This window comes from Halichoeres trimaculatus, unplaced genomic scaffold, assembly GCF_033239565.1.
Source record: "Halichoeres trimaculatus isolate MK-OKI-2021-1 unplaced genomic scaffold, fHalTri1.1 fHalTri1_scaffold_9, whole genome shotgun sequence".
Classification (NCBI taxonomy): domain Eukaryota; kingdom Metazoa; phylum Chordata; class Actinopteri; order Labriformes; family Labridae; genus Halichoeres; species Halichoeres trimaculatus.
In genome coordinates, this window is record NW_027437188.1 from 33,711,026 (window position 1) to 33,724,526 (window position 13,501).

At 40.9% G+C, this 13,501-nt stretch overlaps 1 protein-coding gene across 3 annotated transcripts in view; it reads left to right on the plus strand.

Moving 5' to 3' along the window:
- sptbn4b (spectrin, beta, non-erythrocytic 4b) overlaps positions 1-13,501 on the plus strand; it is a 91,802-nt gene that overhangs the window by 64,192 nt on the left and 14,109 nt on the right. For all 3 annotated transcript variants that reach the window (XM_074680411.1, XM_074680413.1, XM_074680412.1), the window contains exons 26-35: positions 2,869-3,132; positions 5,899-6,123; positions 8,089-8,178; positions 8,263-8,541; positions 8,746-8,876; positions 9,092-9,296; positions 9,401-9,646; positions 10,457-10,591; positions 10,922-11,166; positions 13,344-13,482. In XM_074680411.1, the coding sequence (XP_074536512.1) occupies positions 2,869-3,132; positions 5,899-6,123; positions 8,089-8,178; positions 8,263-8,541; positions 8,746-8,876; positions 9,092-9,296; positions 9,401-9,646; positions 10,457-10,591; positions 10,922-11,166; positions 13,344-13,482 (1,959 nt within the window). The remainder of the gene's footprint in view (positions 1-2,868; positions 3,133-5,898; positions 6,124-8,088; positions 8,179-8,262; positions 8,542-8,745; positions 8,877-9,091; positions 9,297-9,400; positions 9,647-10,456; positions 10,592-10,921; positions 11,167-13,343; positions 13,483-13,501) is intronic.

Here is a 13,501-nt window from a genome sequence, read left to right on the forward strand (position 1 = left end):
GTTTAATGGGCATCAGTTAACATTTTTTGGGTGTTTACTTTATAATTAGAAATCTTGCCGGATTCATTTTAGACATTCAGGACAACAAGAAGTGATGAGGACATGTTAGACAGATAAAGCAACACATCGTCTGCATATGGTGAGACCTTCTGTTCCAACCCTGCCTGCATCAATACCTTGTTATATATATTTTTTATAGTTAATGAATTAATAAAGAGTTTTTATCCTGTTATAAGAGTTTATTTAATTTCAAAACAACTGTAGGGAATTATTATCCAATGACATTTCTTAAACCAGTCAACCTGTAACGTCTTTATTCTAGCAGATATTGCTTATGGTTCAGTGTGATTTACAAAAAGCAGAGGGGAGAGTGGGCACCTCGTTGGAGAACTTCACATTTTGATTAAAGCTCCTATGAGAAACTTTTGTTTTGTGGTGACTTTGGCGCCCCCTGTGGCCAAAGTTATACCTCTTATCTTCTTTCGGGTGCATGTGTAAAAATTTTTATACAACAAAATATTCGTCCTGCTTAATGCCATATGAGTCATATCAGAATCTTAACATAAAAAGGCTTTTTCTTGAGTGTGCCTCTCATTGCGTCATCTGACACCTACCCCCAGCTATAGTTTTTAAACACATACAAAACTCCATAAAGATAAACTATCACAATGGTTACAGTCTGATTAGCTTTTAAAGGTCATTAAAGGGCACTGGTATGAATTTCAGTCTGTTTTAAAGCCAGAAAAAACTCCTCACAGGAGCTTTAATGATAACAAATTGGGACTGGAAGTGCATGTGCTCTCTACTCTACTCTAGTCTACTACTCTATACTCTCAAAACTACAACTAAATCGTGTCTTAAAACTTGTTTTTATTCTTTGGCTTTTATTTTACCACGAGAGTTATGTGATCTCTGTCTTTTTATGTCTTTGTTTTCATAGCTCTTATTGGTTTCTATTTGTTATTTTGAATTATTTATTTGTTTTATTGATGTCCCTTTTTTGGTTCTGCTATGTTTATTACATATTTATATATTATTTCTAATGTGCAAAGCAAAATGTCACATAACTGTGTAACTCAGTTAAACATAGATTTGGATTTACAGACTTTTCAAATTTAGAATTTTGTAGTGTCATAAAGTGTTTTATATATATATATATATGTTTCAGGGTGTCTGCAGGGTCTTAAAAAGTATTGAAAGTTGATAAATCAGTTGTGGCAAAATTGAGGCCCTTAAAAGCGCTTTATGTAGCGCTAGCTGTAGGCTAATGTGACAACAAACTCAATTTGTACAGTTGTTTAATAACAGTCCGTATGTAACGCTAATAGAAAGCAAATAACACAATCTCAAGCACCTGTCCTAAATTTTGACAATGATGAAATAAAATTCTTGTTCTTTTTTTTTCAGCAAGTTGGCCTTAAATACCATGTATATATATATATATATATATATATATATATATATATATATATATAGAGAGAGAGAGAGAGACTGGAAAAAGAAATCCATATATATATGTATATACATTATATATAGATTTATTTTTATTTGTATCTATTTTTTATTAAATAATTTAATAAACGCAAAAGGATAAAAAGAACAATAGATTTGAAAGACGTGGATATTGTAATTGTACTCTTAGATGCACCAATACAGGTATTGTGCTTTGTGTTAATGCAGCAGTGTTATCAATGTTTACAGGTCAGTTATTGATTAATAAAGATGGTGAATTAATTAAAACTTAATATAGTCGTCAGATGCTGGGTAATGTAGTAAAGTAAACACACTCTGTTTGAGGTTTCTGTCTTTGTTTGTTTCCTCCTCTAACAAACACACACAGGCTGCAAAACAGGAATTTCAATCGTATGGGGGCAGGATTTCATGGTGGGGGAGGCTAAGTGGAGGAAAGGAAGGGAGCAGGTGTACATAGGGAGGTCGGTGTGTGTGTGTGTGTGTGTGTGTGTGTGTGTGTGTGTGTGTGTGTGTGTGTGTGTGTGTGTGTGTGTGTGTGTGTGTGTGTGTGTGTGTGTGTGTGTCTCTTTGTGTCTCTTTGTGTGTGTGTGTGTGTGTGTGTGTGTGTGTGTGTGTGTGTGTGTGTTGGGGGGGGGCAGCAAAGGAGGCAGAAATATGAAAAGGAGCGAGGGAAGGGGGGATGGGAGTGTGAGGTAATTTATGAGGCACTTTAATACAACAGGGCTTAATCTCTTCACACCAACAACACACACACACACACACACACACACACCTCCTCACCCAGTCTGCACAGAATAAAACCAACAAAAGATTCAGTGAATCCTGAATGCTGTGGGGAGGAGGAACGAGGCTCAGGCTCAGATTAAAGTCACCGTTTCATGTTTTCTTCCATATTTCTATCACAGATTCTTCATTTTTTGTCTTGTTTCTTTTTCAAATTAAAGCTCTAAACCTCAAAATGTTTAATTTTAATCATTTAAAATCAGTAAAAGGAGGAAAATGTCACTCTCATTGGTTTATTTTTTGATTTGCATGATGTTTGATTCAGAAAGTTTGTTTGTCATTGAGTAAGGATGTGGACACATGACTCCTACGTGTGTGGTGTTAGCGTCCTGTGTTTATTTTATTAGAGCAGACGATCTGATTTGGCTTTGGAGAGTATTTTGGTATGAATTAACATAATGATGAGGAGGAAGTGATTAATATGAATTTAGTACAAGCGTAACGATTAGCAGAGTGTGTTAATAAATCCCTGGTGTCCTGTAGAGACAAAGAGAGTGTTTCTCTTTCTGTGTCAGCTCGTGTGTCATAAATTCAGACTGTTTTTAGCTCCATATGGAGAGTTAGCTTCCTGTCAGACTGATCCCTCCTTGTTGTCTCCACCTCTCCATCCAGGAGGGCCAGCAGCTGATCCAGGAGAAGCCCGAGCTCAGCCCCGTGGTCCGAAGGAAGCTGCAGGAGATCAGGGAGTGCTGGCAGGATCTGGAGAGCACAACTCAGGCCAAAGCCCGGCAGCTTTTCGAGGCCAACAAGGCCGACCTGCTGGTCCAGAGCTATGAGAGCCTCGATCAGAGACTGGGTCAGCTGGAGGGTCAGCTGGCCTATGTGGACCAGGGACAGGACCTCACCACCGTCAACAAGCAGCTGAAGAAACTTCAGGTGGGTCGAGGTCAGAAATATGAAACGATCAGAGTGAGTCATTCTCAGGTTCAACCTTTTTCTTTTATTTTGACGTTTCTCTTTCTTTAATAAATTAAATAAATTATTTAAAACAAGTCAGAATTATTATATCCAGCTCAATGTTTGACTTTTCCCCTGACAGTTTGACCCTGAACTGATCAGATCCTGGGTCTTTACTCCACATGTTTAACCGTTACAGAGTGACTCATTGTTTACGTTGTCATTCCCACTCAGCGGTGTCTTCATCTCATTAATAATTAAACCAAACATCATGTCTGAAAACGACTAACAGCAGCATTCCTCCTCGCTGTGTGCCTGCAACGCTTTCTGCTCGCTTTTCATTTCATTTCAATTAGAGAGACGCCTATTTTTGTGTGTTCATTTGGAGGGCAGCACCTTTTTCTTTTGTTTCTTTTGTTTTCATATCACATCTCCTGTCTGGCCATCACTTCAACAAAACGAAGAGAGTCATTACACTTTTCTAATTTTCAAAGCAAACAAAAGAATGTGTCGTAGAGGATGATTAATTATTGAAGATAATTTCAGAATGACAGCAAGAAACATTCAGCACGAGGATAGAAACTTTACCATTTCAGGGCCACCAATAAATAAATTTCTGCAGAATGTAATTTTTTTTTAAATGTTTTTTGGGGGGTTTTATGCCTTTAATTTGATCGGAGGGGGTACAGTGGATTAGGCAGGAAGGAGACCAAGAGTAGGGGCTGACATGGAAAGAGGTCTCACGGTCACCTACGCAAGGACAAACCATCTGCGCTCCATAACATAATATTTTTAATAATTATTTACAATTAATAACATTTATAATTCACAATGTAAAATGAGATTATCAGCACCAAAACTGGTTATTTCCAAACACTATTTCCCAGTGTCCCTGTCTGGGTCATTCAGGACCAGATTGATTTCCAGAACAAAGACTGAGAGTCTCCACGACGACACTACGCTAGCAAAGTTTAGCAAAGAGACCTTAAATCTGTTTTTTCTCTGCTGAAAACAATTTCTGTGATTAATTTTGTTGTAGGGATGGAACACTTTATGAAAAAAACGAACCAGTCGTAGGCCATCTAGTGTCTCAAAGTGGTTATAGCAATAGTTTAAGTTGTTTGGAACCTTTCCGTCAGCCATGTGCCTGTTAGCTTTTGACTTTTGAAATTCTCAGTATTTTTTACAAAGAGTTGATGTGATATGTTTCTGTGATGAAAGTTGAAATTCCATTCTGAAGCTGAAGTTTTACTGATGTATGCTAACTGCTAGCATATCAATGCAGTTACCCTACATACGTTAGCATCAAGCTTGTGTGATTTTATTATCTTGGTAAATAAGTTGATTTATACCATTTCAAATGTACTGAACATGAATCTCCTGAGAGAGAGTAATGTACATTTCTTTATGAAGTCAGTTTTTCAGTAAAACTTCAAACTGAAAATCATGAATCAGAGTTTTCTTGGGAAACTTTATTGAACTGCTAAACTAAGATAGCTGCAGCAGACTAGTCGACGTAAGGCCTGGCAGCTCCAGCACAATGTAAAGAATTGATAAGGGAATCGTTAAGCACAAAGGCTAACAATATTGATGGATTGAAACATTTCTTATCGATTCTCAACAGGAACTGGTTTTCGATTCCCATCTCTAAGCGTCATTTAGCGGCTTTTAGTGACTTCTGGGACAGCCAATCATGACTTTCCTTACTGAGGAGTTGGCATGTTGAAACTAGCAATGTTTCACTCAGTTTTTATGATGTTTGAAATGGGAAACAGCCTCATTCTTTCAGGTTTTTCATGACCAAACATGACACAACTGATCAAAAAAAATCTGTTAATATTGGATTATTAGAGTATATGGTAAAAAAAAAAAAAAGGTGTTTGAAATGGGACAACAGTGTACACCAAAACGAACCGAAATCTGTGACAGGAACTGAACCGTGGATTTTGTAGTGATGGTGGACCCTGGAGCCTAACTGTCAGACAGAAAAAGGACAGAAGAGCAGAAGAAAGAGAAACAGGAGAGTGATAGAGCACAAGCTAAAGGCTAAGTAGCTAATCTGTTTGTGCTAATGTTGACTCCAACCCACAGTCAGCAGTTATTCTGCAGTGGTCTGTTCAGATTTGAGAGTCTATCAATAAAATGAAGAGTGAGGTTACGTTAGCCCCTAAACCACTAAAAAAAGACGTGACCAAACACAGATTCATTCTTTCATTGCTTCATCCTTTCATCAGACATGTCTCACTGTCCTCTCCCACAGCACGCAGCTTACAGCTTCCTTTAACAGGCCGCCATTAGCTCTGCTTTACCACATCATCCTCACTCCAACTCCACTACCCAGCATCCATCCTGGCACGGGGTACAGTAAACCTCACACTTCCTGTCTGACAGTGTTTGTTATTTTCAGCCTCATTATTTGCTCACACGTCCATCTTTTGTACATCTTTTTATTTCTAACACTCTGATGTGTTACAAACCAACTTTTTTTCTTTATAACGTTTGAATTATTTTCAATTTAAAGTCTTAATCTATTTAACTCTCATCTTTAACATTTGTGGGAAATATTTGGTTGTTAAAATGAGATCTCCTCCTCTCGGCTGTCTCTTCCTGTCTCTGTCTCGTCTCGTCATGACAACATGTTTCCTCCTCGTCTCCTCTCCCCACCCACCTAACCTGTTTCCCTCCATCTGTTTGGATAACTCTCGCTCCGCTACCCATCCCTCTCCTCCTCCTCCCTCCCCTCAGACCATGGAGGCCCAGATGGAGGAGTGGTACCAGGAAGTGGGTCAGCTTCAAGTGCAGGTGACCACCATCCCGCAGCTCACGCAGGTCAAGGAGAGCGTCGCCAGCCGCCAGGCTGCCGTGGAAGCCAGGATGGTGCGTCTGATCGAGCCGCTGAAGGAGAGACGGCGCATCCTGCTGGCGTCGAAGGAGGTTCATCAAGTTGGACGAGACCTGGAGGACGAGATTGTGAGTTTGATGGCTTTTAGACAGATTGTACTTTAGAGAGTTTTATTTTGAGAACATGCATCTGTAGCTCTTCAGCCGCAGTGATGCCTGCAACGCATTACTCCAGTTTGAGCAATTTTTTCAGTAACTAATCTAACTTGTTACTTTTTCCAAACCAGTAATCAGATTTAAGTTACTCAACTAAGTTACTGTGAGTTACTTTTCATTTCATTTTTCTCAGTTAAAAAAATATCTCCTTATACAAGCAGGGCCGTGCCCAGACTTTTTAGATTGGGGTGCCCCGAGCAGGATACTGAGGACTTTCTGTGAACAACATAACTCAAAAACTAACGAACTGATCTGGATGAAATATTCAGGAAATGTTCAAAATGGGATAAGGAAGAAGTGATTAAATTTTGGAGGGGATCTTGATTACTGTCTGGATCCAGGACTTTTTTAAAAGATTCTTTATCATTGTGAGATAGGGCTGTTTTCACCATGTGTGTATATTACTCCACCATAAATGGTCGGATTGCTTTGCAAAACAATGCAAGACAAGGTCACCATAATTTCTGACAGATGTTAAAGTATGAGCTAGATCCTGGCAATATTCTCGATACTAAAGCTGTGTTTCCACCAAGCAGTCCAGTCCGGTTCAGTATGGTTTGGCACGGTTTGGTACAGTTAAGCCTGATCCCGTTTGCGTTTCCACAGCAAACTGTGCCCCCTTGTGGTAGGCAGCGTGTAAGCCAGATGCCAAAAGCCACAACAGTTCAACAATAATGTGATGCTGTCGCAGAACGACACAGTTTACCCCGCTAATAAATCCAACAAAGATGAAAAATGTGACACGGTAAACAAAGAGCAAAGATGGAAGACATGCAGCATTTCGTCCTCTCTGTGATTGGCATGTAGCTCTTTGATATAAAGAACAATACAGCTGCTTTCGGGGTAAGTGATGATTCTTTTGCCCAATCATTGGTCTGCAGTGTTATTGCTCCACCTTCTAAAGCGGATCTGTTCAGTCTGGCACCCATATGAAAGGATTCCAAAAAGTGGGACGGCTCGTCTCAGTTATTTGGGGATCTGTCCCGGGATAAGTCAGTGGAAACGCCACAAAACCAAACTGTTGGGTGGAAACGCGGCTTAAGATCTGGAATATGAAATATGAACAGGGTCATCATCATTTTCATTCATTTCATTCAATTGTAGCAGACAGTCTGCTGAAAGGGAGTATAACATTAAAGTCGGACTTAAGTGTTGGTGACAATCACAATATGCTTGGTGGAAGTCTGTGCTCTCTGAGTGCTTTTCTAAAACTAAAAAATAATAAAAACAAAACTAGACCAGAGCAATACCTTAAAAAAAAAAAGATCTAAATCTTAAATTAAACCTAACAGTGCTGTAGCGCACCAAAAATAGTATTGTAAAAGCTTTCTTTAGTTGTATTTGAACATTTTTGTTTTTAATGGTTAAGTACAATTTACACTACTACCAAAGATCATAATAATACTACTATTAATACTAGATATGAGCAACATTCACCCGACCAGTCCCGAAAATTTTCTTGTTTCAAGTTATTTAATGACAGAAATGAGGTCTGAGGCTGTAACGAGTAAAAAAAATCTGCCAATTGAACAAGAGAAATTTGCTAGAAAATTTGCTTGAAACTAGAAAAATGTCTTAATACGAGTAACTTTTCTCTTGTTTCATGGACTGATAAGCTAAATGTGGCTCATATCAAGGATAAAAAGACATTTTCTACTGAAAAAAGGCAAAAACACTTGATAAGATTTTAGTTTTTTGCTGTGTTTTTGTTCATTGTGATCATAATGTTGCTAAATTAAGCAGCTGCAGGTGTTGTCAGCAGCTGCTTAATGTAACTAATAAAGTTACTTGTAATCTAACCTAGTTACTTTTAAAACTGAGTAATCAGTAAAGTAACTAGTTTCCTTTTTTAAGAGTGTCTTGTTGTTGTGGTTGTAGTTGTGGGTTCAGGAGCGCCTCCCGCTGGCCATGTCTCAGGAGCACGGCGGCACTCTCCAGGAGGTCCAGCAGCTGATGAAGAAGAACCAGGTGAGAACCCTCAGACACATCCACAGGTTAGACAGGAATAATAAACATAACGTTCAGAGTTTAACGCCTCCGTCTCCTCGTCAGACCCTCCAGAGGGAGCTGCAGGGCCACAGGAGCAGGATCGAGGACGTCCTGGAGCGAGCAGGGATCATCGCCTCCATACGCAGCCCTGAGGCCGACTGCGTCAGGGCCGGTCTGGAGCAGCTGGCCCAGCTGTGGGCGCTGCTGTGGGCGGAGACGGAGAGGAGGCAGCTGGTGCTGGACGCCATGTACCAGGCCCAGCAGTACTTCTTTGATACCGCAGAGGTGGAGGCCTGGCTGAGCGAGCAGGAGCTGCACATGATGAACGAGGAGAAGGGCAAGGTGTGTGTGTGTGTGTGTGTGTCACTGTTAGTGCAGCCTACCTGATGTGTCAAAGCAAGGATGAGTGTGTTATCAAGCTGAGGCCCCGTTTACGCGACATTTCATCCAAAAACACTAAAACGTAGTGAAAAAAATCTGCGTTTACACGGACACACCCTAAAACCGTTGTCGTGAGACTCTCCTTGTGTGTGTCTGTTCCTCCAGGATGAACCCAGCACCCTGCAGCTCCTGAAGAAACACCTGGTCCTGGAGCAGACCATAGAGGACTACGCTGAGACCATCGGCCTGTTGTCACAGCAGTGTCGACAGCTGCTGGAAATGGGGCATCCGGACTGGTGAGCGTTCAAAAACAGAGATTCTGCTTTATAAATGTGGTTGAATTGAAAGTATTGAATATAAAAAATAACCCAGAGTTGGATTGTGAGTCTGTCTTACTCACTTTTCACATCCGACATCTGATCACCCGCTTCAGGGAGCAGAGGATAAACGCTCTGACACTCAGTGGGATTTAACGCCTGCGCTGACACATGATGTGATCTCTGTTCCTCAGCGAGCAGATCAGCAAGCGTCAGTCCCAGATCGACCGCCTGTACGTGTCCCTGAAGGACCTGGTGGAGGAAAGAAAGAGCCGCCTGGAGCAGCAGTACTGGCTCTACCAGCTCAACAGGGAGGTGGACGAGCTGGAGCAGTGGATCGCTCAGAGGGAGGTGGTCGCGAGCTCGCCTGAGCTGGGTCAAGACTTCGAGCACGTTACTGTAAGTGTGTCACAAACTGGACAGACTCCTTTTGGTGAATCATCTCTTCATTTCTTTAAAATCGAAACCTCCTCTGTTGTTTTTCCTTCCTGTAACACCGTCAGGTGCTGCAGGAGAAGTTCACAGAGTTCGCATCAGAGACCGGCAGCGTGGGGCAGGAGCGAGTGACCGCAGTGAACCAGATGGTGGACGAGCTCATCGACTACGGGCACTCGGAGGCGGCAACCATCGCTGAGTGGAAGGACGGCGTGAATGAGGCCTGGGCGGATTTACTGGAGCTGATGGAAACCAGGGCGCAGATGCTCGCTGCCTCGCATCAGCTGCACAAGTTCTTCTCTGACTGCCGAGAGGTGGGATACCTGACGGATACGACTCGGATAGAGTCTTTATATAGAAAAGAAAAGAGTAGAAAATACTTTATTTATCCCAGAGGGGAAATTCAGGAGGAGTCACAGCAGCAATCAAGAAAACAAAAGTAAGAAAGTGTACAGAAAGTGCAAAAAGCTCCATAAGAAAATAGATGCTGACAGCTTGTCCATCATTGTCCAGTCAGCCAGCCTCCACCTCCACAGGGTCCAGGACTGAGCTTCTTCAGCAGTCTGTTCAGTCTCTGTCTCCTGGATCCTGTCTGCTCACAGCAGGTGAAGTTCTTCCAATGTGGCGTTGGTGTCTGGTGTTAGCTCTGTTAGCCATATCTGTGAATAACATGATGCCACTCTGCCTTCTGGTATTCCCTCTATTGCTGGGTTAGCACAGCTAGCTCGTCCATCTTATTGGAGATAGATCTTACGTTCCCAACAACGATGGATGGAAGGACAGGTCCATGTTGTCACTTCTTAGCTCACACCTGAGAACCAGCACGTCGTCCTCACCTCCTTCTCCTCACCTTGTGGGAAACATCTGGCCTTGCACCAGTTAGCATTGACATGCTACAGGCTGCTAACAGCTGATTTCACATGTAAACAATGCAGCCATGGTTACATGTAGGATCTCCAGACAAACTCAGGAGCAAAAATAGTAAAAATATCACTGAAGACACAAAGAGTTTGCAACAGGCAGCCACAACCAACAGGGCGGCGATATACAAATATCTTTGTTGTTGCTGACCTATAAAAGAAGCAAATGCATGTGACGTATTCTTTTGTGTATTTTTTTTTCAGGTTTTGGCTCAAATTGAGGACAAACATCGAAGGCTGCCTGAAGTCCGGGCGCGTCAGGGAAGCACGGCGAACACCAGCACCCTGCAGAGACTCCTGCACAGCTTCGAACAAGACATCCAGCTCCTGGTCACACAGGTAGTTCAGTTTATTTTGATTTAATTTAACCAAAACTGATTCTTATTAGCAACCTGGCAGAAGCACAGCCTCTTGAGGGAAGAGGAAAATGAAAGTTGAAAAGGCATCAACATCCTCCTGTAATCTCTGGATCACCTGGTGAACAGAGCAGCTGTTCTGACTGAACTCGTACTTTGTGGCCTTGACTCCACACGGTCGTCAGAGCAGCTGTGTTTTTGCATCATCTGGGAAACAAACTCTTTTTCTTTATACACACATATGTTTTTTTGACCTCTGTTTCTTCCTATGTCAGCTTTCTTTAATCTAAAACCGACTCTCCACCTCCACCAGGTGCGTCAGCTCCAGGAGAGCGCAGCCCAGCTGAGGACGGTGTACGCCGGAGAAAAGGCCGAAGCCATCGCCTTCAGGGAGCACGAAGTGATGCAGTACTGGAAGGAGCTGCTCACGTCCTGCGAGGAGTGTCGATTACAAATCACCACCGAGACGGACAAGCTGAGGTTCTTCAGCATGGTGCGAGACCAGATCATCTGGATGGACTCCATCATCTGTCAGATCGGGACTGGAGAGAAGCCGAGGTACGCCATGGGAAGAGGAACTCAGAATCTGTCAAACTTTATTTATAAAGCACTTTAAATACAGCACAGTGTTACACAAAGAGCTGAACACAAACAAAATAAATGTGACGTAATCATAAAAATAAAGATAATTAAAAAAAAATTATACCCATTTTCAAATTATAGTGAAAGAAAACTTTCAAAACAGAAGATTAATTTTTTAAAAAAAGTCTGAGTGTAAGAAGTGTCTCCTCATCAAGTCTTAATGAGGAGACACTGGATGTAACAAAAACGCTGAGCATACAGGGGAAGGTAATAATTAAGGTGCTGTGACAAAACACTAAAAGATAATCAATTAAAAAACAACTAGAATAAGATAAAAGTTAAATAAAATAAACTATAAAATAGAGATATTAAAATTACTATTGTTGAAACTGATAAATGTCGCTTAGTGTAACAAATGTTACTCATAAAAAATCTAATACTGCAGAAAACATGACTCTGATTATTATTTTATCAGTCTACTACACTGTAAAAAATAAACTTTAAATCATTTTAAACTAACTGACCCAAGAAAAGATAGAAAACGTTGATGTTTACAGCATCTAAACCCACATCATCAAGTTTAGGAATAAAATATTAGTAATATACTTTGAGAATATATTTGTTTTACAGTTCATGGGCAACATGCAGTGGAGTAGCTCTTCGGCGCCATCTACTGCAGTGGAGGTGTGGAAGACTGTTTATTTTAAAATAAATATTGATATTAAGAGTTGAAATATTAATATTTTATCACAGGTCAAAGTATTGCAATATATTGCTGTATCAGTAGTTTTTCACACCTCTACAGTTTATAGATTGAAACAGACTGGATTTTGATAAGCAGAGCCCTTTTAGATAAAATAGAGTAAAACTCAGTTAAAAACCAGACTAAAAAAATAAGTTCTTCAGTTTGTTCCAATAAAACAAGGTGATTTGTTATAAAATGTGTAAACTTTGACAAGACAACAAAAAAACTTAAAGAGGTATAACTGATTATATATCATCCAGTTTGACCTTTCGGACCTGGTAATGTTTCTTTATTTATTTCTTTGTTTCATCAGTTCCCTGTTAGCTGCTATCAGAGATGTTCAAAAGTCTTTTTTTGCAAGTCTAAGTCAAGTCTCACATCTAAAAAAATAAATTTAATAAGCTTTTGTCATCTACTGCGATCTGGTCTACTAAGAATACTGCACAACTACATCTACAAGCAGTCAAAGCATTTCCTGTTTTATTATCACTCCTATCTATTAGCATTTAGCATCAGTTCTAATTAGCTGAGTTTTCAGATGCCTGATAAAACTTGATGTGATGGATCCAGCATCTTTGATCTGGATCCTGCAGACTTTGCAGTCAGCTCTCCTTTTGTTGGAGCCGTCTTGTTTGGAGTTTTTATCACCAAATGTTGTGACAAATGGTAAAGCAGCAGCTGCAGGTCTGCCGCCGGTCGTCATGGTCATAATCCGATGTACAGGTGATACCCTGAGTTGCTGCGAGGCACGCACCCAAAGCATAAAGTGGTTTCTTGAATCGTAATACGCCAAAAAAAAAAACATAATGATTGTTTACGAGTCCCAAAACACGAGTCAGAGTCGTGTCAAAGTCTCTGTGTGCCCGACTGAAGTGCAACCTAAGTTAGAGTCACAAACTTGAGTCCCCATCTCTGGCTGGTACCAGTGCAGCAGTTACTCCTCCTTGGGTCCACGTACAGCAAACATACAACACAGAATATACACAAAACAACACACAAAATACAATTAATGTTACTCCAGATTTGTTTTAATACGGTGAAAAAAAATGACTGAATTGATGGTGTTTGCCGTAAATAATCTGGTTTAAAACAAATTGAGGGAATTTAAGAGAGAAATCAATGGAGAGGCTGTGGATGCACAAATAAAATAAAATGAAACCAAAGAAAACAAAACAGAAGTGACGTCTGCTCAGAAATAACTGCTGTGGGTTTCTGGAGGAATATCAGGAAGTGGCGCCAAACTCTGTCAGCACAACACGTTGAAGACAGAAATCTGTGTTTTTGTTGTTCAGTTTAATTTCGAGCTGTGATTATCTTTGTCTGAAGCTTTTGGGAAAGTATTATGGAGAAGCTGACCGGTTGTTTTCTAACGTCTTCCTGCTCCTCATGCTCCTCATGCTCCTCTCAGGGACGTGTCTTCAGTCGAGGTTTTGATGAACTATCACCAGAGTCTGAAGAGTGAAGTGGAGGCTCGCAGCCGCAGCATGCTGGAGTGTATCGAGATGGGAAAAACGCTGCTGGCCGCGAGAAACCCGGCGTCAGAGGAGGTGAGGGAAAAAGAAAATG